Below are 25,642 nucleotides of genomic sequence, written 5' to 3'. Positions count from 1 at the left end.
CGGGCTCCCTGCTCAGCGGGAGGCCTGCTTCTCCCTCTCCCACTCCCCCTGCTTGTGTTCCATCTCTCGCTGTCTGTCAAATAAATAAAAATTAAAAAAAAAAAGATGAACCTTGGGGCGCCTGGGTGGCTCAGTTGGTTAAACGTCTGCCTTCAGCTCAGGTCATGATCCCAGAGTCCTGGAATCGAGCCCCGAATGGGGCTCCCTGCTCAGTGGGGAGTCTGCTTCTCTCTCCCTCTGCCCCTCCCCACCTGCTCATGGACTCTCTTTCTCTCTCAAATAAATGAATTTTAAAAAACAAAAACAAAAAATGAACCTCAAAAGACTTGTCAGGATTCACCTGGTCCTCAGGCTCTGGAATTCTCTGAATTAGCAAAAGCACTTACTGTGGTAAATAATCAGTGATCACCCTTCCCTTCTACTCTAAGCTAGGAATGATACATCTGATTCTGAGAACTGGGGACAATAAGAAATTCTGGGCAAAGACTGTCATAAGAATTTCCTGGACTAAGTTTTGTTGAGAAACCCTTGAAGGTAAAGAACAGGGCTTGGTGCCACGAGACCTAGATTCAAATCCTAGCCCTCTCATTTGCTAGCTGAGAGGCCACGAGCAAAACACTGCGCCTCTGCGAGTCTTGGGTTTCCTCATTTGTAGCACAGGAAAAAGAACAGTACCTACTTTAAGGGCTGTGGGGAGGATTTAATGAGATCATGCCTGGCATGTAATACCTCATATTAATGAGTTCTCAGTGGCCAAAGAACTCCATGGTGGAGGCAGAGTGACTTGCCCCTCTTTTTCTTTTGAAAGCAGCTCAACAAGACCAGAGCAAGAGCAAGAGGCCGAGGGAGGTGATAAGAGACAGGGAAAAATGGTTTCTTTAAGTTGAATTTCCTTCTCCCCACCATATAGGACTATGGTATGCTTGCACAAGTCTGTTCTGAGAACTTGAGTCTGTTTTAAAGTCACCTTAGAACTGATTCACTGCCAAATCACGCATCCTGCACAGGGGCAGGGGCCCTGGCTAATGGAATCAAAGTGGGGGTGGGCACCGAGGCCCCGGCGGCCAGAGCAGTGTGCTGGGGGTGCGCCTCTGACCTGGAAGAAGCCAGCCGCAGACAGGCACAATTAGTGTGTCTTCTTAACTTTCCTTCTGAAGTTATTCGAGGGGACTGTGGTTTTGCCTTGAGCAAAACCCCCTTAACAGCCGGGAATCGAAAAACAAACATTATTTTATTAGGTTACCCCAGCAGATGAAAGCAGAGTGTTCCATTTGGACTCTTTTTTGGAGTCAATTAATGCATTAGCTAAAAACAAACCCTTATGAAAGAGAGTTCCCGTTGTCCTCAGCAGCTTCTAAAGGAAAACTTGCCCCTGTGCTCCTATGGACACATAAACATCAGGCAGTGAGAGAAACAGAGAGAATGAGTTGTAAGTAATATTCATTGATAAGAAAAACTATTTTAATGACCTATCTCAACTCCAATGCAGTACTAATCTCAAAAGATACGATTTTTTAAAGCTTTATTTTTAACAATGATCAGGAACTTTAAATACTGTTTATATGACAGTTCCTGAGTCAATTTAAGTCATTAACACCAATTTTAAACAGCTGTAGCTTTAATAAAAGACGTATTTATGACTTCTAAAGTATGTGATCAATACAGAAGACTGTGATTGTTTTTGGTTATGGTTTTAACTCCAACAATGGAAAAGGCTTGTAAAGTAGGAAAATAATAGCGATTGCTCATTGGGGTAAAAAAAAACCCGGATTTCTCAAAAGTCCATTCACCCATCCTTCAAAATAATAACCAAGAGCCTACTAAGTTCCAGGCACCGTGGAACTCTGAACAAAAGCCTCAGTCCCTATCCTCATTAGAGCCCAGGCCAGGCTTTCAAAGTAAAGACTGCTAGGGTTTTAAGACAGAGGTGCAATGCTTTCAGCTGCCTCTGGCCTTGGAAAAGAGGCTGTGGACCCCCTGTGGTCTTCCTAACATTGAAAATATAACTCCTCCTTGGTGAGGGCTGGGTTATTCCCAAAAGGTAAAACAAAAGGCACACCCCCTCTGTGGGCAGTACCATCTGTGGAAAGAACATTTCACTGCTCTTACCAGTGAATGGGTCTTTAAAAAAAAATCTTTGGAAAAATCCACATCCTGAAAGCATTTGATTGATTACCCTGAATTTAAAATGGGCTCTTGCTCAGTGGCAAAGATACAAACTCATCCCCCAAAGAATGGCTTCTGCGGTGAAAAGGCACACGATGACTTTGAGAGAGGGTTATCAACAAGGCTGATAAACGGGGCCACAAGACAGAACTCATCAAATGCCATTGCTGGAGACTTCCCTCCGTCTACCTGAAGAATTCCAACATGACATGCTGAAGACCTAGCGGGACGGGGTTACAAACAAACAGTTTCAAGCACAATTTCTTCCCGCTTTTATTCCCTGCTCAGTGAGTTATGTGCTGTTAAACATTTCCAGAAGACTGTCAAAATGTAAGCATCCTGAGGTTTACATAGGCCACACCATTAAATAACATATAAGCACAAAATTTTAAATATTGTTTTCCAGCAATGGTAAATATTTTAGCTAAGTAAAAACTGAAGCTTGAAATGCAATAAGCACTTAAATGACTCCTTTCTGTGCCAGAATTCTTATTTTCCCCTGTGCAACCCTGGCTGCTGGGATTAAGGCGACCCCAGGGAGCTCAGCAAATGGTTGTGGGTTATGAGGTGTAGCATGAGCTTGGCGACAGCATGCCACCCAGCCTCAAGAAACCCAGCCACGACTGGAACCCAAGAATCAGTGTGTTCACTTTGTGGTCAGCTTCACATTTTTTCCCCTCGAAAAAAGAAAGCTGCTACAAAAATCAGGCCTCTGCCCCCACCCCCTAAGCAACAGGAGGTGGGCCAAGGGCAGGGCTGGAAGACTCCTCAGCTGATCAGGCGGCACAGCAGGCGGAGGCCCCCCCACCCCCCACCGTGGGCAGGCAGCGTGGGCGTTCCACAGCTTCCGGTTCCTCAGCATTACGGAGGGAAGTGACCGGCTGCAAGAACTACAGCCACAGCCCTGCCGATGACGTCCTGCGCTGTCACTTCAGGAAGAAGGAAAACCCAGAACAAATTTGACGTGGTTTTCACCACACAGTGATTGCAGTCCTATTCAAGGATGTCACAGTCACACCACCCACTGAGCAGAACTCAGATGGAAATTAGGCCTCCTTCAAAGTGTCGCAAGTCACAGCCTATCCTGAACAGAAGCAGCCAAGGATTTTAAAGAAACACGGCCCCGGGGCTCCATCTCCTTTGGCTTCCCGGTTCCTCTGGTTTCTCCTTTACTGAAGAGAATCACCCTCAGCGGCAGGCAAATATAGCAATGGCTCTTGAAGAAGCAGGCAGGGCAATGCACCTTTTCTGAGATTTGGGTCACTGTTGTTAGCATGAAAATCTGATCTCCCACAAAATTCCAGCAAGTGAAGAAAAAGGAATGCAGAAATTTACACTGAGGGACTTCTGTCCACGTTCAAAATACCAGAGCTTGAGTGATTTGTTATTGCAACACTACCCAAATTTCTAAGACATTATTTGGAGTTTTGTGACTGGTCTTTGGGATTAAAATGTAAATATCATGTATCACACTGAGCGGCGACTGGGGCTAAGGATGGATAGATAGAGGGAGTGGTTTTTGCTTTGGTTTTGTGAAACCATGAAGGGAGCCACATCCATCTTTGTGCTGTTTCTGGTGAAACTAACAAAGCTTTTGTTCACTTAAGAAAAAAATCAGACTCATGATGGTGTTGATGCTCCCCGATTTTCTTTTCTTTTGATGCCCCTCAGTTTTGAACAGTAATTTCGAATGTCAACCCGTTGACTAAAAGTCGGACCGAGACTGCAAAGTGGCTGTCTCTCCTGGAGGGACATTGTGGAGATTCAGAAAGTTCAGACTGACCGCTCACAGGTTCTCAGTAGCCTCGCCAGAGTCTAAGAAGTCCAAAAGCCCTAAATTCTGGTTCAAGACTAGCTTCGTTCCCCAAATGATAGTGTTGGCCAAATACCACCAAATGTTAGATACAGGGACATCTGGTTTTCGTATGAGGAAGAATCGGAGAAGATTAGAAAACACAACTGCCATTTCATACCAGTTTTCATGCCCACCTTCCAGTGAAACTTCACACTATAAAATGAAAATCTGTATAAACTCTCACGGTAAGAAACTGCCCAAAGCACTGGGGATGACTACAGGAAAACTGTCCATGCGCTGGGCTCCTTGCTTATCTAGGGTTAAATGTCATTGCTTTTACTCACTCTGAATGTCGACACACTGAAAATCAGGGTACACATGACCTTGAAGGGCCAGGAGGATATAACCATGCCAATAGGGATAAAAGCACCCTGAAAATGAAACATACAGAGTCCAATAATGACAATTATTGTAGTCATTCACCACCTGACATACACGAGAGCAAACAATTCAATAGCTTTAAAAATAGTTTATTTCCTCCTTCACAAACACTTGAGCCTTCTGACCATTATGCAAGGCACCACAAATTAAATAAAAACGTGTATTAGAATATATTTGTCTCACATGATTCAAAATGAATGGGACTTTAAAAGCGATAGGTGCCGACGACGGGAGGGCCGGGAGGGCACGGAGGCAGGCGCCAGTGCTGGGGGCACGTGCTCCCACAGCGTCTGCTGTAACAGGCAGTGACCAGCACGTGTCATCAGATGAGCCGTGATCCAAAATTAGCACATCCTGGAGAGGTGCTGCAGCTCCCGGGTTCTCTGTCTACGGGATATAATACCTAAAGTACTTCCCGAAAATACAAGGACTTCTCTCTAAGAGTCTTGGTACCACTAACAGTATGATTATGAAACATCCTCAATGTGGTTTTCATTACCAAAAAAAAAAAAAAAAAAGGTTTCATATAAAAGCTTCATAATATAATCCAGAAAGAGAATTAGTACATGTTTAAAATCTGAAGCCAGGCTGGCTATTTCTGATCATTTTTTTCATTTCTTCCAGTGTTTTTTATAGTGATAAATATGCACCCAGCTTCCTACCAGTTGAAATATGCATGAAACACTTTGCTCTGAGCACCATGATTGCCTTTCAGTAATCTCTTTGGGACTATAATCCTAATCCAAGGAGAGTAGCTCTAACTTCAATTCAGACTTGTTCCTCTCCCCAAACATGTTAGTGTTGACCAAATCCCAGTAAATGTCAGATACACATACAGGTTCGTGAGCAGAGGCCCAAAGAATAATTATGAATAATTTCACAATGATCCGGTTAAGAAAACACACAGAAAATGAATGATTTCACCTTATAAAAAGCCTCCACTTGAATTTAAACAAGAGATGGAAGTGAAAGGAGGAACACTGTTTCCATGGGAGACAAGGCACTCTCCACCCCCAGCGGGCTCCTCCTACGGGCCTGCGCTGATCACCGCTGAGGTAGAAGCCAGCGGCTTGAAGACAGGTAGGTAAAGTCCAAATTTGTTTTCAATCCCTGCAAATGTCGCAACTGCCAGTCTGTAGCCTCCAACGTGATCAGGATTGGGAGCAGGCAGTATGATCCTGGATTTAGGAACTGGCTCTGATCCCATGGGTTTCCTGAAAGAAGAGAAAATTGGGCGAGAATCTGTTTTATCATTTTTTACCTTGGTAAAAATAACATTCAGAGTTTGTGGAAATTCGCATCAGATAAAGGAGTTGTGGAATTCTAGTTGGTTGTATGTTCCCCTTGGGAATGAGTCTGGTTACATGATTTCCGTATTTTCCTGCATCTTGTCTGTTTCATCAGCGGAATTAGAGTGACGTACCCTTCCTAAGAGCGACTGAGTACAGGAGGGGCGGCGACCGGGCTGCGGATTTAGCGGGATACTTACACGCCTCCAAAGTCAACGTAGAACCATCGTTGTAGCAATTCATACATCAGCAAAGTTACACCAAACTGGGGGGAGGATCGAAACACACGAGCTTTGAAGAAATGGGGAAACAACAGCTATAATCAGGTTTTTAAAAAATTTACCCGATCCGAAAGGTTTAGTTAAGAACAAATTATTTCCCTACCACCAGCTCCTTTCCACAGAGCTTTGGGGCCTTCTTCCCGCAGTATTTTCCTGAAGCAGTCCATCACTCCGCTGTAAGTGGTCTGGCCAGCCCGGGCGGCCACCTGTAATCGCGTCTTGATAACATCGGCAGGGGTCACTAAGGATGCCGCGGGCATACCTGCAGGAGAGGCGCCGCCATCACAGTCTGGTCACATCCGCGCTATATAAAAATAACTGTGCTTTCCACTGCAACTGCTGGCCGTGGAAAGAAAGTTAAGAGTCTGAAGAAATCAAATGCCTCTTCTGCCGTCCTCTCTGGGAGGTACAGCCGTGACTACCCTGTCTGCAGTGATGGAGGCTGTGCAGACGTTCCTCCCTCCCCCGCCCCCCAAGCACCCAACTCCTTCAGTGTAGGACTGTATTCCTTAATGGTTTTAAGGAATTATTTATCAATAACGCTACTTCAAGCGCAACAAACGGAGAAAGCTTTTTTTTTTTTTTTCTTTTTCCCATCTAAATCAGAAACTTGCAAAGTTATTAGGTCCGATTTTCAGAGGTGAAGTTTGTTATGCGTTTCCTCTTCACGCTTTTCTGTGGCTGCTGGCAGTCCCACGAGGTGCCTTCTCACTTCTCACACACATTCAACCACCCCCTACCCACCAAAGCCTAACCTCTCCAGGTACACCAGAAAAAGCCTTTACTGAGGGCTAAGCAAACACTGTGTGTGTGTGTGTGCATGCAGGGGGGGTGGGGGTGGTGGTGACCAGAGATGGAGACTCCCACAGATAATACTTCAGGATTCCTTTTTCCTAAAACTGACATCTCCAGAAAAAATATTTGACAGAAAGCTGAAAATTTGTACTGGCTGATAATCAATGAAAAAGGAACAACAACAGCAACAAAACCCTCCCAAAATTACCAATGGGAAATTTTTCTACAGTCATTTTATCCAAAATGGGGCAGCCCATGTTTAGATTTTTTAAAAGCGAGACTGTACTCAGAAGACACTGTCTCTTATGGTTTTATTACTTTTCCATTATGAACCGATTCCAAACCAAATTGGTCAAATGCAGATGCATAAATCTCCTTTGCTTTTTTTAAGGCTTAATAATTCTGTAAGAATTTCTGTCCAAACCAACGTGGTCTGGCTCACAAGTACATCTCATCCTTCTAACAGACAGCTTTAAAGTTACAGTGTGTGTGTGTGTATGTGTGTGTGTGTGTACACGCACGCGTGCCTGGGGAAATCTGCACTGTACACGTTTGCATTTATATTACTAAGTTGCATCTCTTCCTCTTCCATCTTTACTGAGCTCCTCACAAACACTCATCTGAAGTAACTGTTTTTTATAAAATATATCACATTTTTTGCATGTGACAAAGCTCACTTTATATCCAATGCTTCACTGGATAAGTCATACTGAATTTCCTATTAACTTGGAGGAATTATTTTAACTTTGAGCCAGGAATTTATCCTCCAACATAATGGAAGGAAACATGAAAAATGCTTAGAAACCCACTGTGTTCATACCACCCATTACATTTTACTTCCTGGTTTAGAAAGAGTTTAGCAAGGCTGTCTGCTTTAGGCACGTAGTAAAACCCTCCTTGCGACAGTGAGCAGGCATGTCCGAGGGACAGCGGGAGACACACAGGCAATAACATGGGTAAAAAGTCTCCTCCAGTAACTGCGGGTCTGTGTGTGGATGGAGGGCTTCTGGTGTAAGACTGGCTAAAACCCTGGAGAACAGTCTGAGGCTGCTCCAGCGCAAGGCCAGGAACGCAGTATCTACTAAAAAGAGCTTGGCCGCCAGAAATCTGTTGATTTTTGGGGGCCAGGGTTGGCAAAGACTTAGTCAATTTGCCTCGTCTCTCCTGGCTTCCAAAAGGCTAAGACAACACCGATCAAGAGGTCTCGCTTTCTCTATTCCCAAAGATGGGGGCGCAAGAGATGGCTAGGAAACAGAGAGGCTTCTTCCAGGTTCCTCAACAGCAGCCTGGCCCATGCTTCAGTGATGAGACAAATAATGAGACCTTGCGGCTACCGACCTCTGTGACAAGAACCATTTGGGGTGCTCCCCAGCCCAGTATAAAATTATAACCCTTTAAAAGGGGGCCCAGAACCTAGAGAGCAGAAGTTCATTTACAACAAAAAGAAAGTACAACCAGCAAAATACAACTTTGGGGCAAGAAATCTGCAATTCTCACAAATATCCCATTAGCATTTGTAAAGAATGTGCTTCTCTGTTTATGTAATACAAAGTTAATATCTATTTTGGATCAAGGTTAAGAGTTTCACTAATTCCCTCTGCACCCTTATCTATAATATCTACTTGATGGATCAGCTTCTAAGAGAAGTGTCAAGATTTGGAATGAGAAAAATATCATGTTCTTATCCTACTGTTAAGTTGAGGTTTTATAAAACAACAGTATGTTGATAATACATAGTGGCTGATGGCAATATACCGTGAAAGGATTTCGGTTTGAAATGGAACCAGAGGGTATGAGATGGACGTTCTCACGCACGCTCCCTCAGAAGAACGGAACTTGAGAACCAACAGACTGATTTTCCATAAACGCTCGATTTGCAGAAGACTGAGATTTATCTCCTGACCAGTGAACATCCAGCAAGCAAAGTCTCCCCATCCTCAAGCCATGAGTTTACCGCTTGGATGCCGCCTGGACCCCCCATCTCGCGCTCCTTGCCCACAGACTCGCCTGCAGCTTGTTAATGGCTCGCGGTTTCTCCACTAGTTCCGGATAAACTCAACTCCTGCTCATTTCAGCTTGCCTCAGTTTATCTCTTTATTTAGGGTGGCACTATTTTCTCAGTGAATTTTATCTTTTGTAAGCGTCAAATATGCCTCTGTGCTTTGGAGCGCTATTTTTAAACCCTGAATTCCATTTAGTCTGACATTAATATTGCTAAACTTGCTTACTGTTGGTATTTGCCTAATACATATTTTTCAATCTGTTCTCTTTCAGTTGTTCTAGGTCACTGTTTTCTCAAACTTCAGATGACTAGATTTCCTTTCACAACTTGTCTAAAATAGGCATTTGTTTTTACTAGGGGCATTGAATCCATTCAATTGTGGCTATAATTGTGGTTATTAGACTTATTTCTGCTATCCTATCTTGTGGTTTTTATTTTCTCTGCTTCTAGGTGTTTCCCTTTTCATCTTCATCCTTTCCTAACTTAAATATTATATACATTTTTATCACATAAGCACAATATTTACAGTACGTATAATAAATTAGTATTTGCAGCCCTCACCAACAAGCCCTTCTTACATAAAAATACATATACTAAAGTCACCAGGTATTTAACTCTACCTAAAAGGTTTAACTTTTATTTTCTCTGTTTCATACATCCCATATTTTCTTCTTTCTAAAATTCACTTTTCACTTTGCTTCAACAATGTCTGTAAGGCGTATCCTTTGAGTTATGGGAGAAAAAGAACTTGAGATTTGCCCTCCCTCCTGAATGCTGGTGTGCCTGGGAATGCCATCGAGGTTCCAGACATCCTCTTCTTGGCATTTTGAAGGCAGCTAGGACTGCAGATGAAAAGATGAGTCAACTTTTATTATTGATTTGTTTTGAGTCTGCTTTCCTATGACTTCTCTCCAAGGAACTCCTATTAAATAGATGTTAGACTTCCTGGACTAATCCTACACGTCTCTTGCATTTGCTCTTCCTTTTTTATCTCTGTACTTTTGCTCCATATTTTAATTCTTGTTTTCCCATGACTTTATTTTCCAGATGTAATTTGCTCTTTGAACATATTGGATATGGATTGGAATGGTTCTATCATTCACACCATTTATGGGTTTTTAATTTTGGTGATCCCTTTATTAATTTCCAAGAAAGCTTCCTTAAGAGTGTTCCTCTCAACGGGTGCCTCGGTGACTCAGTTAAGTGCCTGACTCTTGATTTTGGTTCAGTTCATAATCTCGGGGTCGTGAGATCGAGTCCTGCATCAGGCTCTGTGCTGGGTGTGGGGCCTGCTTTGGATTCTCTCTCACACCCCTCTTAAAAAAATAACAACATAAAAAATAAAATAAAAAACATTGAAAAGTAAGATTGTTCTTCTCAAATCTCCCTGCAGATCCTAACGACAGTTCTTAAAAGTTCTTTTTTTCTTTGAATTGCCTGTTTTCCCTGAAATTCCTCTGTTTACTTCTCTTGTTGCTCCTCGTCTGAGGGACCTCTGGCTATCTTTTGATATTCAAGTTCAAAGAACAGACTGATTAGTGTAGCACTGGTTTCTACCACCCCCAAGGTCAGTTTCTTCCTGAGTGGGAGGGCCAGCAATGGGCTTTGTGGGATGGGGGAGGCCTGTAAACTAGGTACAAGGTAGTAAGGTGGCCTGGCAGGGTTGGGACCTTCCAAGTTGCTGGAATATGGAGTGCTTCACTCTGGAAGTAGAAGAAATTATTTTATATCCCTCTTGGGAAGAGCTACCATTCATTTCCTTCTTTCTTTATTTTTGCCATCTGGGGTGAAGATCTGGAACCTTAAGCCTTACCCTACTTTCCTTCAGTTCCTTACATTGCCCTCTCCAGGAAGGCGATGCCTCTCTTTGGGAAACAGCTCTGGGCTTTCATGGTCTGGATTTAAGTGTTGCCTGAAGCTCCAGACAAAAAGGAGCAGGGAGGACAAAGCCCCACCTTCCTGCCTTGAAGGCAGCTCTTTAACTCCTGTTACAGATTTGCCTTCAGGCCTCCCCTACTCTTGGTAGTCTATTACTCACTCAGAATTTAAAATTCCCCTGTTCTGTTCTTAAATTAAGAGCAGTTTCTCCCGCCAGCGTCCTGGGTTGTGGCACCCTCCAGTCCAGTTTCAGACTCAGCATGCTTCTGTTTCCTGCCTTCTGAGGGCTGGAGCTAACATTTTCTAGTGACAACAGGAGTTTTAAAAAATGTATTTTCAGAGGAGGGCACGTTCTGTGATGAGCACTGGGGTTATATGTAACTAATGAATCACTGAACACTACATCAGAAACTAATGATGTACTATATGTTGGCTAACTGAATATAAAAAAATGTATTTTCTGACATTTTCAGATATTTGGGACAAGAGGAGAGATGGATGAATATGCTCGGTCTATCACTTTGATTCAATCTCCCATTACTTTTTTTTTTTTAAGGATCTAAGAATTGCTTATTTTAAGTTATCTTAACTTTATGTCCACATCATTTAACAAATTTGTGTCAATACTACTTCTCTCCTAACTTAATCCTTTTAATATGTTTGCAAAAGCGTCCTGACAGTCCCACATATTTAGTAATTCCATGTCTGTGTACTGAACAGCTTTGAAAGATACTCCCGAATTGTAACAGTCTAAGTTGACTTATTCTTTATCTCATCGTGACAATTAAAATCACGTGGTATGACGAAGCTCTAAAAATTGAAAAGTACTAGATATGCTTTATTTGAGATTATCCATAAGCCATACTGAAACGCCCTTCGTGCATCAAAAAGCAACACGTTCATCACAGGGAATTAAAACTTAGTTTCTTAATTTCAGGCTCCCTGCTTCAGCTCTCACCTTCTGACACACGAAGGCATGTCGGTCAATGAACATAAATTCAAGTATCAGTTAGGCTTACTCTACCCTGTGAAATACTGGAGATGTTCCCAGTAATTTAAAGATAGTCCCAGTTTACAACCAGATACATAAATCTAAAAAAAAAAAAAAAATCAGTATTCTCTAGGTTTTGAGATCTCAACAACCACCTCTGTGAAAATACTGCTAAAGTATAATCTAACTTCAGGTCAAATAGAATTTTTAGAAAAAGATAGGACTTACTGAATAACAAATTACTATCAAAATATAGAAAGCATGATCATATTAATGTAATCCCAGATCCATCTTATTTATAATACAATTGTTCAACAAAAATTGTATGTACTCTATGTAGGAGAGCAACTTAAATCTAAAATTATAATTTATATAAAAATACACAAAAATAGTAAGGAGACATTTCTGTATTATAATAATAAAGTTAGTGGTCAGCTGCTATTCATTGTGCTTATTTTGAGATAAGCTTTTCTCCCTTCTCTTAATGACACAGCTCTCTCCGGCCCTACTTTCTGGGGTTCTGGGCCTACTCCGCCAGTGTGTCTTCTCCCTAGGAAATGGCTCTGCTCTCACTGGCATCCACAGAGGGAATGTGGGGGCCCGCCCCATCTTCCATCCAACAGCCCACACGTGGGCATTTCTGTGCTCCTGCCCTTCTTGATAGTGTTGCACTGGACACAACACGTGTCTACACAGAAGTCTTTCTGCCCTTCTCCACATTGAATTCCCCCATCTGGCTGAGCCTGCTGGGCAAGGTTCGACCCTGAGCAGCTAGCTGGTTGCCCTGCTTCCCCCTCTAACATCACTTACCTGATTATCACTATATATAGATTTTATGTTCATCCTGTAACAAAATACATTACTTATTAATTCTGATACATTTTTAGGCATTTTTATTTGGATTAAGCTAAATAACCACTTGCAAATAATGATAGGTTCATATCTTCCTTCCTAAAATTTATATCTCTCACTTCTTTTTCTTTATTTTACCACATTGACTGAACCTCCAAAATAAGCCTGAAAAACAAGGATGATAGACACAGCCTTGTCTTATCCCTAACTTCAATGAGAATGCTAGTTATGACGTCTGCCACTGGCTTCTGCTATCTGTAATTAAATTGAGAAAGTAGCTTAGTTCCCCTGATAGAGTTTATACAGATTTGAGGAATATGCAAGATGATCAAGCTTTGAGGCTACTCTGTTCTTTGAAGAACAAAACCAAAGACAATCTGTCTTGTAGTTTCCTGTCCTACAGGGAAGGAGAAGATGGACAATAAAATGAAAATAAAGCATGGCAGCCAGCTCCCAAATGACTCTCAGTGACTTACCTCCTATATGCACACCTCTGCCTCTGTTCAGTCTCCCTGTACGTTACACGGGGCTGATGGATGTAACCAACAGGATGATGTGGAAATGAAGGAGTGTGACTTCCAAGGCTTGGTCACGCAAGACACGGCAGCCTACCTCTTTGCTTTCTTCCCCTGTCTTTTTCCACCCACCCTTCTCCCCCGTCTCTTCATCACTCTCTGACCTGGCTCTAGGGGAAGTCAGCTACCATGTCACAAGAACATCCAAGGTGACCAACAGTGAGGCCGCGTGGCAAGAAACTGAGGCCTCTTTGCCAATGGCCATGTGACTGAGCCACCTTGAAAGTGAATCCTCCACCTTCAGTCGAGCCTCCGGCTGACACCTTGCCTGCAACCACATGACACACGGGGAGCTAGAGGCACTCAGATAAGCTGCTCGCAGTCCACAGAGACTATGAGAGGATCAGTGCTTGCAGTTTCCAGCTGGTCAGTTTTGGGGTAATCCGTTATGCAGCCATAGACAACAAATAGAGAAGGTATCTGAAACACAACTCTGAAAGATACTGGGATGGCCACAGGGCTAAAATTGCAGCATGTTCCAGTTACAACTTCCAAGAATAATGTGGTAATGCATTAAAAACAAGTCATACGTTTTACCAGCAAACTCACTTTAGAGAATTGATTTGTCTAAGGAAAATGTCCCAGAAGAGGGGAAAAGCCTTTAAGCAAAAATATGTGGTTTTTTTTGTTTTTACGAAATAATGTATTTAAATTTTTTTCAAAAAAATTTAGGTATCTAAGATTGAAGGTTAGGTAAATATGCAGCAGTTAAAAACTAGGTTTATAAAGTTTTAAAAGACATATAATATTATTATCTAACATTTAAAAATATTATATGCCAGGCACTTTCTTGGATCTTCACATTTATTAACTTACATCTACTGATCTCTATAATAATCTTATGAGACTACGACTATTCTTCACCCCATAGGCAGATGGAGAAACAGGTAGAGAGGGGTTACAGAACCTGTGCAGATCATACAGTTCTAAGTGGGGAAACTGGAATGTGAACCTGCCTAGTCTGGTCCCACAGCGATATGCCATGAGCCTCTTGCCGTGCTGGCTATCAGTGCTTCAGCTCTGAAAGTAAGTGAAAACCCCATCTCCACAGTGGGATCATAACTCTGTTAAAAACTACGCAAGGAGAAATGAATGAGCAGAAATGTTAAATAGGGATTATCTTACAGTCGTGGAACAAGAGATAATGTTTTCTTAATTACCCTTTCAGTTACTTTCCAAATATTTTACAATCAGCTATAGTATTTTCCTAGTCATAAAAATAATAGAAGGAAGAAAATAAACCTTAAAAGAGAAAAAAAATCCTCTAGTAATTTCTACAGCCCTGGTAGCATGGATTCCTTAGGAAATTCCTACCCGGAGATGAAAGCCCTTCTAGGTGGCTATCTTTCTCTAAGGGAAGAGTTAAAGGTGCTATTTTTGTGGTGGGAGGAAAACACGGCTTGGAGAGAGTCCTAGACGTTGAGCTCTAACACATATCTTCTGTTTCTACAGCTGATTTCTGGGGCAGGTTGCAGACGGACTCTCGGAGTCCGTGCCATGCTGGCTACCATGACTGTACGCCGGGCAGGATGCGCAGGCCGTCACACAGCCGAGCTCACCTGGTCCTCACAGGCACCCTCTGGAGGTGGTACCGTTATTGTCCCCGTTCACAGCCGCAGCTGCTGAGGCTTGGGACAGGTTATGAAACTGGCCTACGGAACACACTCCCGAGTGGTACGGCACTTCTCCCCAGTAGGCTACCTCATTTCCAGGAAGTAATTTATACTGTACAATGCACAAAATGCACTGTATTATAACCTTTTGGTTTAAAAAATACTCATTTATGCACATGTAAAGGACATACAAAAGGACACAGTTAATCAATGGCTACACTGGGATTAAAACTGGGAATTCTATAGTCTAGTCTCAAAATCATGATTTCCTGATAGAGGCAGAGTGGCCTCCTACGATGAAGGTCCCAGAGCAGCCGGGAAAGGACAACTCTGCCTCATTTACCAACATCACTGCCTTTGAAAAAAGGGGATTAACGAAGAATTAAAGAGGCGCTCCTTGGTGCCTGCCTTCAGGGACTCCTCAGGCTACAGGCGGGCCCACAAAACAGCAAACAACTTCTCAGAGCAGGGGGCTGTTCCCTGAGACTCAAGCCACCTATCTCTGGAGAACAACACCTGGATCAAAAACATTTGGACCCAGGCATCCCACGACTGCCTTAGGGTTTGTTAACTCATTAAATGTTTGCCACCGCCTGGAGAGCGAATCCAGTGTCTGAGCCTTTAGGGTCACTGAACAAGAAGCATCAAAGATCGAATGGATTCCTGCTGTGGCCATAATCAAATTTCCTCTGGGAATTTACATTGGGATGTAGAAGCCAACCTCCCCCTTCGTATATTTTTTTTTGCTATTGACATATTCACTGTAGCACTGAAAACAAGAGTCATTTCCCTCTGGGGCTCAATTAACATATCCTGTTCCTGTAACACAGCTATGAGGAATCAGGTATCTCCTCAGGCTGAGTCGTCCTAATTCTACTATGTTATTTTTACCTAAATAATAACTACTGCTGGGGCTCCTGGGTGGCTCTGTTGGTAAAGCATCTGCCTTCGGCTCAGGTCATGATCCCAGGGTCCCGGGATCGAGTCCTGCATCAGGCTCCCTGCTCCACAGGGAGCCTGCTTCTCCCTCTCCCTCTGCCCCAACACCCGCTTGTGCTCTCTCTCTCTCTCTCTCTCAAATAAATGAATTAGAAGTTCTATATTGTTTCATAGTTTCACTTCACAGAACAGTGATAATGGTTCAGCTGAAAGGTTTTAAAAATGTGAATACTCGTGCTTAAAGGCGTCTAACCGAAATAGTACATAAATGCTTGTCCAGAATGTAAGCAGTAGTTATTATTTAGTAACTTTTTAATTAATTAATTTTTTAAAAATTTTTATTTACTTAACAATACCACAAAATGCACCATATTTTAATGAGCCTTTTCTGGAATTAAGAAATTAAGCTTGCCTAATCTAATCTGCCAGAAGATTAATTTCTTCTCCTTTTCAGTATCTATTCAAAGCAATCTACGGCCACCTCGTAAGTCCCCTCTCAAGAACTGTAAGCAAAAAATTTCCGGGCAGTGACACGGGAGGGGCCGGGGGAGAACAGAGCTCTGTGGGGGCCACTCACCAGCTATGGCGCCAGCCAAGAGCAGGCTTCCGGGGCTAACCTGCCCACCTTCACTTGCAAAGGAAGCCTTCACATGAGCATAGCACGGGAAGTAGATGGCCGAGAAAGGAATGTCCCGCAGAAAGCATGCTTTGGCGCCCTGTGCATTTGAAAAGGAAGGAAAACCACATGAAACACATATCCCATTGAGAAGATCAAGCTTTTCTGGAACTTACCTCAGAACAAAATATTCCTGGAGGAGACCAAGTTTGTACTCACAAGTTGAAAGGGGAACAGAAAAAAAATAACCCCAATTCTGCAAGTAATAAATCTGAATTCTGTTTTTAAAAATAAAACTAATCTTATTGTGTGGTTTGAGCAAGAAGGGGATAGTTCTCATTTATTCCAATGATAAGATTTCTATTTAAACACTTTTGGAACTCTGCGTGCAACATCCTTTTAAATCCCTACTGATGGCAAGTCACTCACTGGCATTTCAGGGAGTATCTCTTCTCAGAAGATGGGCAGCAACAACCAAGGTACTCCTCTGTTTACATACTAGGAAGTAGACAAATTATATAGGTGGCAGGGGGAGAGGTTTGTTTTTTTGTCTTGTTTGAGACTCTGATGAAAGTGTTGGACTCTTTCCCAGAAAAAATTACACATACGTAAAAAATTATATACCTTTTCAAGGGGTTCATGGATCCCCTAATTTATTCACATACTTACCCCTTCTCCTCCAGGGTATGAAACATTGATAAATGCTTGCTCTAAAGCCTTAAAATATTTACAATAATTCCTACCCATTTAAGAGCTGTGTGTAGAGCAATTAGTAACTAGAGCAAAGTCTTCAAATAATTTCTGGTGCCAAAATAATGCATGGGGAGACCTTGAGAACTGGTGCGTGCCCAGAAACATAGCATTCTAATGAAAACCACAAGACATATACTGTGTCTTAGGCAGGCCAAATGGGAAGGAAGTCACCCCTTTTCAACACCTAATGATTTAATACCATTTCTTTCACAGATTTCTAATACCTAAAAATTTCCACCAAATTGAGAGATTCTTGAAAGAAAATAACGACTCCATCCAGATTCAACAGATCTAGCCCAGCCCAGTGACATTTAGTAAGGTTGAGTGATGCTGGATCTCGGGGATTTTTGCCTGAAGCTAGGCTCCATTCTGTCAAAGTTCCTAACACTACACATCTGTTACTATAGCTTTGGCTTTCTGACACCATCATTACACTCCTGACTCACACTGAGACTGTGGGTAATAAAACCCCTAGTCTTTTTAATACAAATTGCCATTAACCTAGGGATACTGTAAGTTAATTAGTTGCCTTAAGTAAGTAACATAAGCAGGGCTTTGTTTCATCCTAGTAAACTTCATCCTAGATTGGCCTATCCTATAACTAGAACAGATGCTTAGAATCTGGATTCTGTCATGCTCGCTCTTCCTCAGTCAACTTGCCCATGGATGTGTTAAGATACCTCTGTCCATTCTGTATAGATATTCAGAAAAAGGGGCGGGGGGAGCAGATCTACATCATGTACTGCCAATCGACCCACACTTCTGTAACTTGTCTATCCCCAAACTGTTAAATGCCTAACTGAAGAACCACAAAATCCACCACACCCAAATTCTTCTTTTATATATATGTACAAACGGATGCCCAGAATGATTATTAATCTATCAATTGCACATTTATTAAGGGCCACACTAATGGCTTGCTCAGGGGACATCCTTGGAGGTAGAACCAGAGATAGGTCCAAAACGCAGGAAAGGACTCTCAAGTCCCCCCCCCAACACACACTTTTTCAAGGGGGAAAAGTACAGGAGAATGACAGGACCCATGCGCAGCATCCAGTCCTTCCCTTACGATCAGTTAATGTGGGCGGGCAAGACCCTCACCTGGCTGTTTCACTATTTTTACTTCCTTTGCCTCATTTGCCTCCAGACCTTCCTGTAAGTGCCATTAGCCCTTTACTGCAGGGCAGACTCTGTTCAGGAGATATTCAAATTAGATGCCAAAGAACCAATTCAAATGAAGATCAGTGAAATCTTCTTCACGCACAACTCTCTATATAGTAAAAGAAACACTGCCATATTATTGGCTTTCTAAACAGATCTCTTTGGAGTAATTTTTTAGGCTGATACAATTCTTCCTCCCACAAATCTTGCTTTTTACTAAATCTATTAGTTTTTACTTTTAACCTCTTCTCCCAAATCTTCACTTCTAAGAGCCAAACTTCAGTCTATTTTTTTGCTGGTAATAGTTTTCCTTTAAAATGTTTTCTCCCCCTTGATTATAAAATATTAACTGCTCATCACAGACAATACAGAAAAGCATTAAAAATTTAAATTGCTTAATCTTCACCAGCCAGGGATAACCACTACAGCTGTACTCCAAAAATGTTTTTGGAGCATTTCCTTCAACAGTAATATTAGTAAGTATTCCATACTTGAGACCATCATTCTGTGGTTCTGAGTTATCCTTTTCTTCTCCTTAAATTCATGGTGTATGGTTTTGTGGGTTTTTTGTTGGCGGGGGGGGGGGGAGGTGGAAAGGTAGGGACTGGTATGGTTTAACATCTCCTTCATTACTTAGCCATTTTGCCTAAATTTCCTTTCTATTTATTGTTTGCAAAAGTCTACGGCCATCTTTGGTCTTAGCTGTCCTGTGAATTAGGCCCTGTATTCTCACCCTTCTCAAAACTTTGTAATGACTTCACTTTCCCATTTTCCTCTCCTTGGTCAGCCTGGTTCCTCTCAGGTAAAGCTGCTCAATGCCCCATTCATCTGATCAGTCCAGGTATACCCTGCAACTACCTTGATGATTGCTAAGCTGGGAACATCAACTCCCTGAATATCACCTCTTCATTCATTTAAAGCCCAAATACCACCCTTCCCACGGAGGATTCTTTAACTAGAGGGCAGACAGGGAGTGAATTCCATACAGCTCCACACTGTCTGCACTTTCTCAATGCTGTTCTGATTTTCTTCATGCTCTTCTATCTGCCTATATCAATGTTGCCTATTTCAGAGAGTAAGCACCCAGGGGCCAGGAACCAGGGGCTAGAGAACACTCAGCAAAATCTGTGGCTGTCAGTTGGGCCTAAGGCATGTTCTGGTGACACTGATTTGACTCTGCCAAGTCACACAGAAACAACAACAACAACGCACAATTAAAAAGATTAACAAGAGGCTTTGGGATACACTGTCAGGCTCCTACAAGGAAAACGAACTCATTTCTTGGAGATATATATTAGAAACCAAAGCCAAGCTTTTAGTATTTTCAAACAAAGATCTATAATTTGTTGGGAACGATACAACAGAGCTAAGGGAAAAGTAGTTGATGATTTTGTATTGGAATACGAAAAGTTTTAAAAAGGAGAGAAAGACAGCTCTGAGCCTCTCTGATGCTTACGTGGCTTCAAGATGATCAGAAGGCCACGGGAAGATGTGATGTGAAATTAGAAACCTCTCTGTGACACCGAAGAGTAAGGCCACGGGAAGCAGCAGCTGGTTTCCCAAGAAGGAAAGCTCCCCTTGTCCTGAAATCATGGCAATAAACCGTTTATCTGCGTGAGAACACGTGTCTAGTAAGGGGTGCAACATGCTTAAAAAGATGTTTGAAAACATTCCTGATGCCTGAGAAGAAAAAATGGGCTGATCAAAACACAAGCGAGCAAACATACAAAAAAGAACAAATCTAAGGAAAAAGCAGAGCTGCACTGTGAAACACCAAAGGAAAAACGGATCAGGAAGATATATTTTTCCTACCTGAAATCACACAATGTCGTCAAGTAATTTATGCGTGTTAGAGGGAAGACTGGACCATGAAAGAGGTCACAGGTTTCTGATTATCTGAGAAAAGGGAGAAGGAAAAGCCAAGGAAGAAAGAAAACCTGTGGGGCCAGGGGCTGGCTTAGGAATAAACGGTGGAAAAACCACGCAAGTCCCGAGGAGGTGTCACCCACACTACCAACGTCAAGATGGTGGGAAGGAGGAGGTGTGGATGTCCCTGGCTCCCCCGGCACTCTCCGGAGTCAGGGCGGGCCGCGGCCTCTCTCACACCCCAGGCATCAAAGCCCAATTCCCAAGGAGAGCTAATGTTGCAAAAGGTTGGAGAAAAAAACTTCTTACGTTCCCCTCCCCCCTTCTTTTCCCCCACTCCTTTCTTCAGGTCTAAGGCACAAAGGCAGGTGCCAATTTGTCAGGCTGCCTCGGGCAACACCTGACCTGTGGCTCCAGCACAATGAAAAGGGAAGCAGGATGTGAAAAAGGCTTTTAAAGTTCCAACGGTGAGAATGTTTCTCTCCCAGATTCCTTGATAAATCCTTCACTTCATGGTGAGTACCCATTCTCCAGTCCGACATCACAACACGGAACCCTTCTGACTTGAAATCTACTTGCCCCACGTCTGATCTTTCCTAAGCGATCAGCCATTCTGAACAGGCAACTTTATAATCAAGGGCAACATTCCATGCTCCCAAGAGCCTGCGTCAGCAACACAGAAATGATTACTTTGGCCATTAAAAAATTAATAAATTACAAAGTGTGTGCCGCCTAAAATAAATCTTTAAATGTTCTTGTCCTATAAGAAAATCCCCACATTTTCCTGCCTTAAGTCTTTCTCACTGGTTCTCTAGGCAACTCTGCCCTCAGACATTCTCTGGTCAGCCCTGCATTTCCTCCATACACACAGTAAAATCACTTGGGGGAAATTCATAAATGCAAAATGCAATCATCTAATCTCTTACTATTCATTAAAGCACTTTCTCCAAAGAGGGAAAATTATTGGTTTTTTATTTCCTGTTTAACAAAAGGCCCACTAATAACAGACAGGAACAATAAAAGGCATCTCAGGGGAGACCTATATATAAATAAACCAGAATCAAAACTCAAATCTAGTTTAATTCTCCACTCTGGCTCCATTCCTATTCTGTATCATTCTAAGGCCTCTCGTCATCATTCTATTTTAGAAGTCCAGGAAAACTTCAAGGCTTGGTCTCAACCTCCGGTTAATCGTCTACAGTCAGCATGGGCCACTGAGGCTCAGAGACGCGGGCCACAATATCACCGTGGCAAAAGAATTATTTCTTCTGCTTCTCATGCTTTTTTTGATGTGGACACTGTGAAATGCCCAAGGGAGCTTAATCAGTTCTTAAGTTGCTGGAATCATCCACTCAAGTTTACTCTGGCAGCTCTGTCAGGCATGAAATTGTCAAAAGACAGAACACAACAGGATTTGTATCTCTCTCTCTCTCTGACACACACACACACACACACACACACACACATACACACACTGCTATCAGGCATGAAATTGTCAAAAAAGACAGAACACAACAGGATTTGTATGTCTCTCTCTCTCAGACACACACACACACACACACACACACACACACACACACACACACTGCTATCTCCAACGTCTCTTTTTTCTTCTTTTAAAGCTCCGCGTCTTGGATGGTATCACACCTACCCAATCAATGTGAGGAACAAAAAACAAGCCTTAAGAATGATTGCTGATAAAGGAGTCAGGGGCCAGTGCAGGTCTTTTTGCATGCTAATTCCTGCTTCTTCTAGCTGTACCTGCAACCACAGCTCGAAACAGAGTATTTCTAATACAGGGGAAGGTAATTACACTCACAAAGGCACCTCTGTGTCAGGGCCGGGCACCAGGAGCCAGCAGGTCTGGGAGACGGAGGCTTAACAGAAACTCCTGCAGTGAATGCACATTGTCTAGCATGGGGGAAAATGCCAGACTGAGGGACCTGCAGCATTCAAGACAACAGTGGTGCACCTTGTCTGAGGAGGTTATTTAATGCTTCTGGCACCTGTAGTCAGAGCCACCCCTCCTTTCCTACCTTATAGGTTTAGAATTTATTTGGCATGTATAATTGTATATTTTGATCCTGGAGCTACAAACAATGGGCAGCATGTCAGGTCTTGATCTTTAGCATTCCTCTTGGTTTCTCCCAAGTGAGTTAACCCTTGTATACATAGTCTGGCAGCACCTCTCCTGCCCAGTCAAGGGAGAGTGAGGCCCACGTGCCTGGGATTTGAACAGGGTGTTTCAGTATCTTGCTGAGAAATAGCACTGGTGCCAAGACCTGTTATGGGATTGTGTCACTGGTGTTAAAACCAAATGACCCAGCCAACAACTGGAGACTTGATATCAGTGACATTGAAATTACTTCAATTTGAATATGAAATATCAAAACCTATTATTTAGTTTCTTTAGCCCGGGGACTTTCAGGATACTGGATTCTCCTTAATTTCACTGCACTTCTAACCAAAGCATCTTGGTGACTCAAGGGTTTTTTTTTTTTGAAGGAAATGCCACTCCTGTGTTGGTTCTAGTCCTCTACTGTTCTATCATATGCTGCTTTGCCATCAGTGATGCTTGTATTTAGACAGGCTGGAAATCCAAAAAGTGGCACAGAGTTTTTTTTACATGGAATTGTAGTCTCTGAGCATGTCACCTTCACAACACGAATCTATAAAACATGTCCCACTTTTTCAATTTTCCTTTCCTTTCTTGTCTTGTTTCTTCTGATGCCTCCCCAGTATCTATTTGCAAGGTTCACAGTCTGTTTTTACTCTAAGTGTTTATTCCCTGGAAATTCTAATATACGTACTTTGTTATCTTTACCTTCCTCCTGTATAATACATGCATTTTATACAACTTACATTATAAACCCCCCATCTTATTGTAATGTACTTTAATTCTAGCTTTAAAAACATGAAGCATTGTAATTACCAATCATACATATATTTAAATTCACACAATGCTATTTAGACTAAACATTTACTACTTTCTTTGCTCCTCATTCCTTGCTGTATCTCCAAACTGTCATCTGGAGGACTTTCCTTCCGCCTAACGTACATTCTAGAATTTCCTTTAGTAAGGGCCTGTTAGTGATAATGCATTTTGAGTTTTGCTAGTCTAAACAAGGTCTTTATTTTGTCTCTGTTCCTGGAAGACATTTTTACAGGGTATAGAATTCTAGGTTGAGAGGTTTTTCCTCCACACACTGAAAACACTGGCCAATGTCTTCTGGCTTTTACTGTTCCAGTTTTTAAGCTGGTTGTCAGTTCAACCATTCTCCTCGGGGGGCACCTGCTCTTCTCTCTGGCCATCTGTGAGCTGTCTTTTAGCCCTGGCATTCAGCAGTTTCACTGGCACAGGTCTAGTCTGGATTATTTTTATTTATCCCACTTGCGATTTGTTGTGCTTCTTGAATCTCAGGACTGACGGCTGTTTAATTGTTCCAGGGAATTTTTAGACATCATCTCTCCCTTCCTTCTGGTTTTCTTTTATACCTATTAGACCATCTTATACTTTCCTCTGTGTCTCAATCTCTCTTTGTCTCTCTGTTCTGAGTAATTCTCTTATGTTCTAGTTCACTAATTCTCTCTTCAGCTATGTTTAATCTGTTATTAAAGCCAGAATTTTAAAATGTTCAGTTTTAAATTTTAACCATTATAAATATTTTCACCCTTTTTAATTTTTTAAAACAAATAAAAACATTCATTTATGTTTCTAATAATTTTGAAATTTTAAGTCTTTGTAGGTTTAAAATGCTGCCTGTTGTTTTTTGCTCTCTCTTCTTAAAGTGCCTTGTTTCCTTGTGTGACTTTAGATTTTAGACTATGAGCTGTTCATTTTCCTTGGAACAATATCTATGAAAATTCTTTGAGGTCTGGGTTGAAGGTGGGCTTTTTTTTTTAATTCTAGTTAGTTGACATACAGTTCAATATTGGTTTCAGGAGTAGAGTTCAGTAGTTCATCATTTACATATAATACCCAGTACTCATCATAACAAGTGTGAAGGTGGGATCCTTTTGAGAGAACTTGTGTTTGCTTCTGTCAGGTGCCTGGGGGTACTATCAGTGCAAGACTTTGCCAGCTTGAGAGTTTTCATATCACCCAAGAAATATAAATTCAGCATGCAAACCCATATGAGACAAGCTTAGAATTCCTAATTACTCCCAGGGGAGGGTTTTCCCCTCTCCCTTCTCTCTCCCTCCAGAACCAAAGCAATTTTCCTTACAGTCCAGAATGGTAAAAGAGAGCATTTTAATTTTACCCTTACGCTGAGGGTATAGCCCTTTGAGGTCCAGCTTTATGGAAGAGGAATTTCTTCAGGACCAGGAGGAATTGGATAAGGCAAGAGTGGTCCCTAAAGTAGAGACTTGGAGATGCACTCAGTAACAGGGCTATTTAATACAAGGTCAGCATCTGAGAGTAAGTGCCTCCTTACATTTTGTGACCTAAGTGCCTTGCTTGCCCACCTGAGTTCTACCCTTTTCTTTTAGACTTAGCACTCTGCCTGGTTGTCTCCTGGGACATCAGCAATTAATGCTCAAGTTTAGGTGTTTGGCAAATGCCTTGAAGGTCAAAGCCAGCCTTAGAGTTCTGCTTATCTCACCTAATTTTGGCTTGAATATTACTAAATTTGAAAAGGCTTTTACAAAATATACTAAAGTATATTACCCAACATTTTTAGTTGTTTTCGATGGGATGATCAGCTCAAATATCCTATCTGCCAATGGTTAGAAACCCTATGGGGAGAACTTAATGCCTTAAAGAGGAGATGCTCAAGTTGGCTTGCCCTTGACACACTCCCTTTACAAGCTTCCTTCAAAATGTTGCAATATTATACAGGCAACACCCCTGATAATTCCTTTTTTACTTTTTCTCCTTGATGTAGATCTCCAAGTCCAAGGAGAAAGAAAAAAGCTCTTTATTCCAATCCCCTTCAAGCACACTCATTGGAGGCCAACTCTCTGCATTGTCAACCATCATGGCTGATCACCTAGTCAAGCTGGGTATTCTCTTCATGTTCCACCTTTCTACATGCAACTAACTCTTCTTGAAGAAAATGACTTTTCAGGGAAGTAGTAGACTGTATTCAAAAACATAGTCAAAATGTAGCATCTTAGGGACGTCTGGGTGGCTCAGTTGGTTAAATGTCTTCCTTAAGCTCAAGTCATGATTTCAGGGGCCTGGGATTGAGGCCCACATCGGGCCCCTTGCTCAGCAGGGAGAAGCCTGCTTCTCCCTCTGCCTGCCGCTCCCCCTACTCATGCTCTCTCTCTCTGACAAATAAATAAAATCTTAAAAAAAAATGTACCATCTTAATATGGATCTATATCTGAATTCTGCAACTCCCCACCAATGGCAGGAGACTATAGGAACAGGAATACAGGCTTTGGAGTCAGAAACCTGAGCTGAGATCACTGCTCTGCCACTTAGTTGTTAAGTTCTTAATATCTCTGTACCTCAAATTCCTCATCTATTAAATGTAACATTCTTAGGGACATGAGAATATAGGTCCAATGACTAGCATAAAGTACCCAGTACAACACTGAGCAAAAGGATCTTCAATAAAAGGTGATGATATAAAGGTAATTACCATTATCAGTGAAAAGCACACTGTCCTGTTGCAGCAGA

General features: G+C 42.1%; 2 protein-coding genes across 4 annotated transcripts in view; one reads left to right on the top strand and one right to left on the bottom strand.

Annotated features, from left to right (window-relative positions):
* Positions 1-284: 284 nt before the first annotated feature.
* SLC25A13 (solute carrier family 25 member 13) overlaps positions 285-25,642 on the bottom strand; it is a 182,671-nt gene continuing 157,313 nt past the window's right edge. For 2 of the 3 annotated variants that reach the window (XM_032402088.1, XM_032402089.1), the window contains 4 exons: positions 16,195-16,333; positions 6,076-6,234; positions 5,892-5,982; positions 285-5,616 (listed from right to left, as the gene is read on the bottom strand). In XM_032402088.1, coding sequence (XP_032257979.1) covers positions 5,430-5,616; positions 5,892-5,982; positions 6,076-6,234; positions 16,195-16,333 — 576 coding nt within the window. In that variant the 3' untranslated portion in view covers positions 285-5,429. The remainder of the gene's footprint in view (positions 5,617-5,891; positions 5,983-6,075; positions 6,235-16,194; positions 16,334-25,642) is intronic. The other variant, XM_032402087.1, reaches the window with a different exon arrangement.
* LOC116631020 lies at positions 16,240-25,184 on the top strand. The gene has a single exon (XM_032402090.1). The coding sequence runs from the start codon at positions 20,918-20,920 to the stop codon at positions 21,893-21,895; it is 978 nt and encodes a 325-aa protein (XP_032257981.1). The 5' UTR covers positions 16,240-20,917; the 3' UTR covers positions 21,896-25,184.

The sequence above is a fragment of the Phoca vitulina genome, unplaced genomic scaffold (assembly GCF_004348235.1).
Source record: "Phoca vitulina isolate PV1807 unplaced genomic scaffold, GSC_HSeal_1.0 scaffold4, whole genome shotgun sequence".
NCBI lineage: Eukaryota > Metazoa > Chordata > Mammalia > Carnivora > Phocidae > Phoca > Phoca vitulina.
The sequence above is the reverse complement of the archived record's forward strand: the minus strand, read 5'-3'. Positions and strand labels throughout refer to the sequence as shown.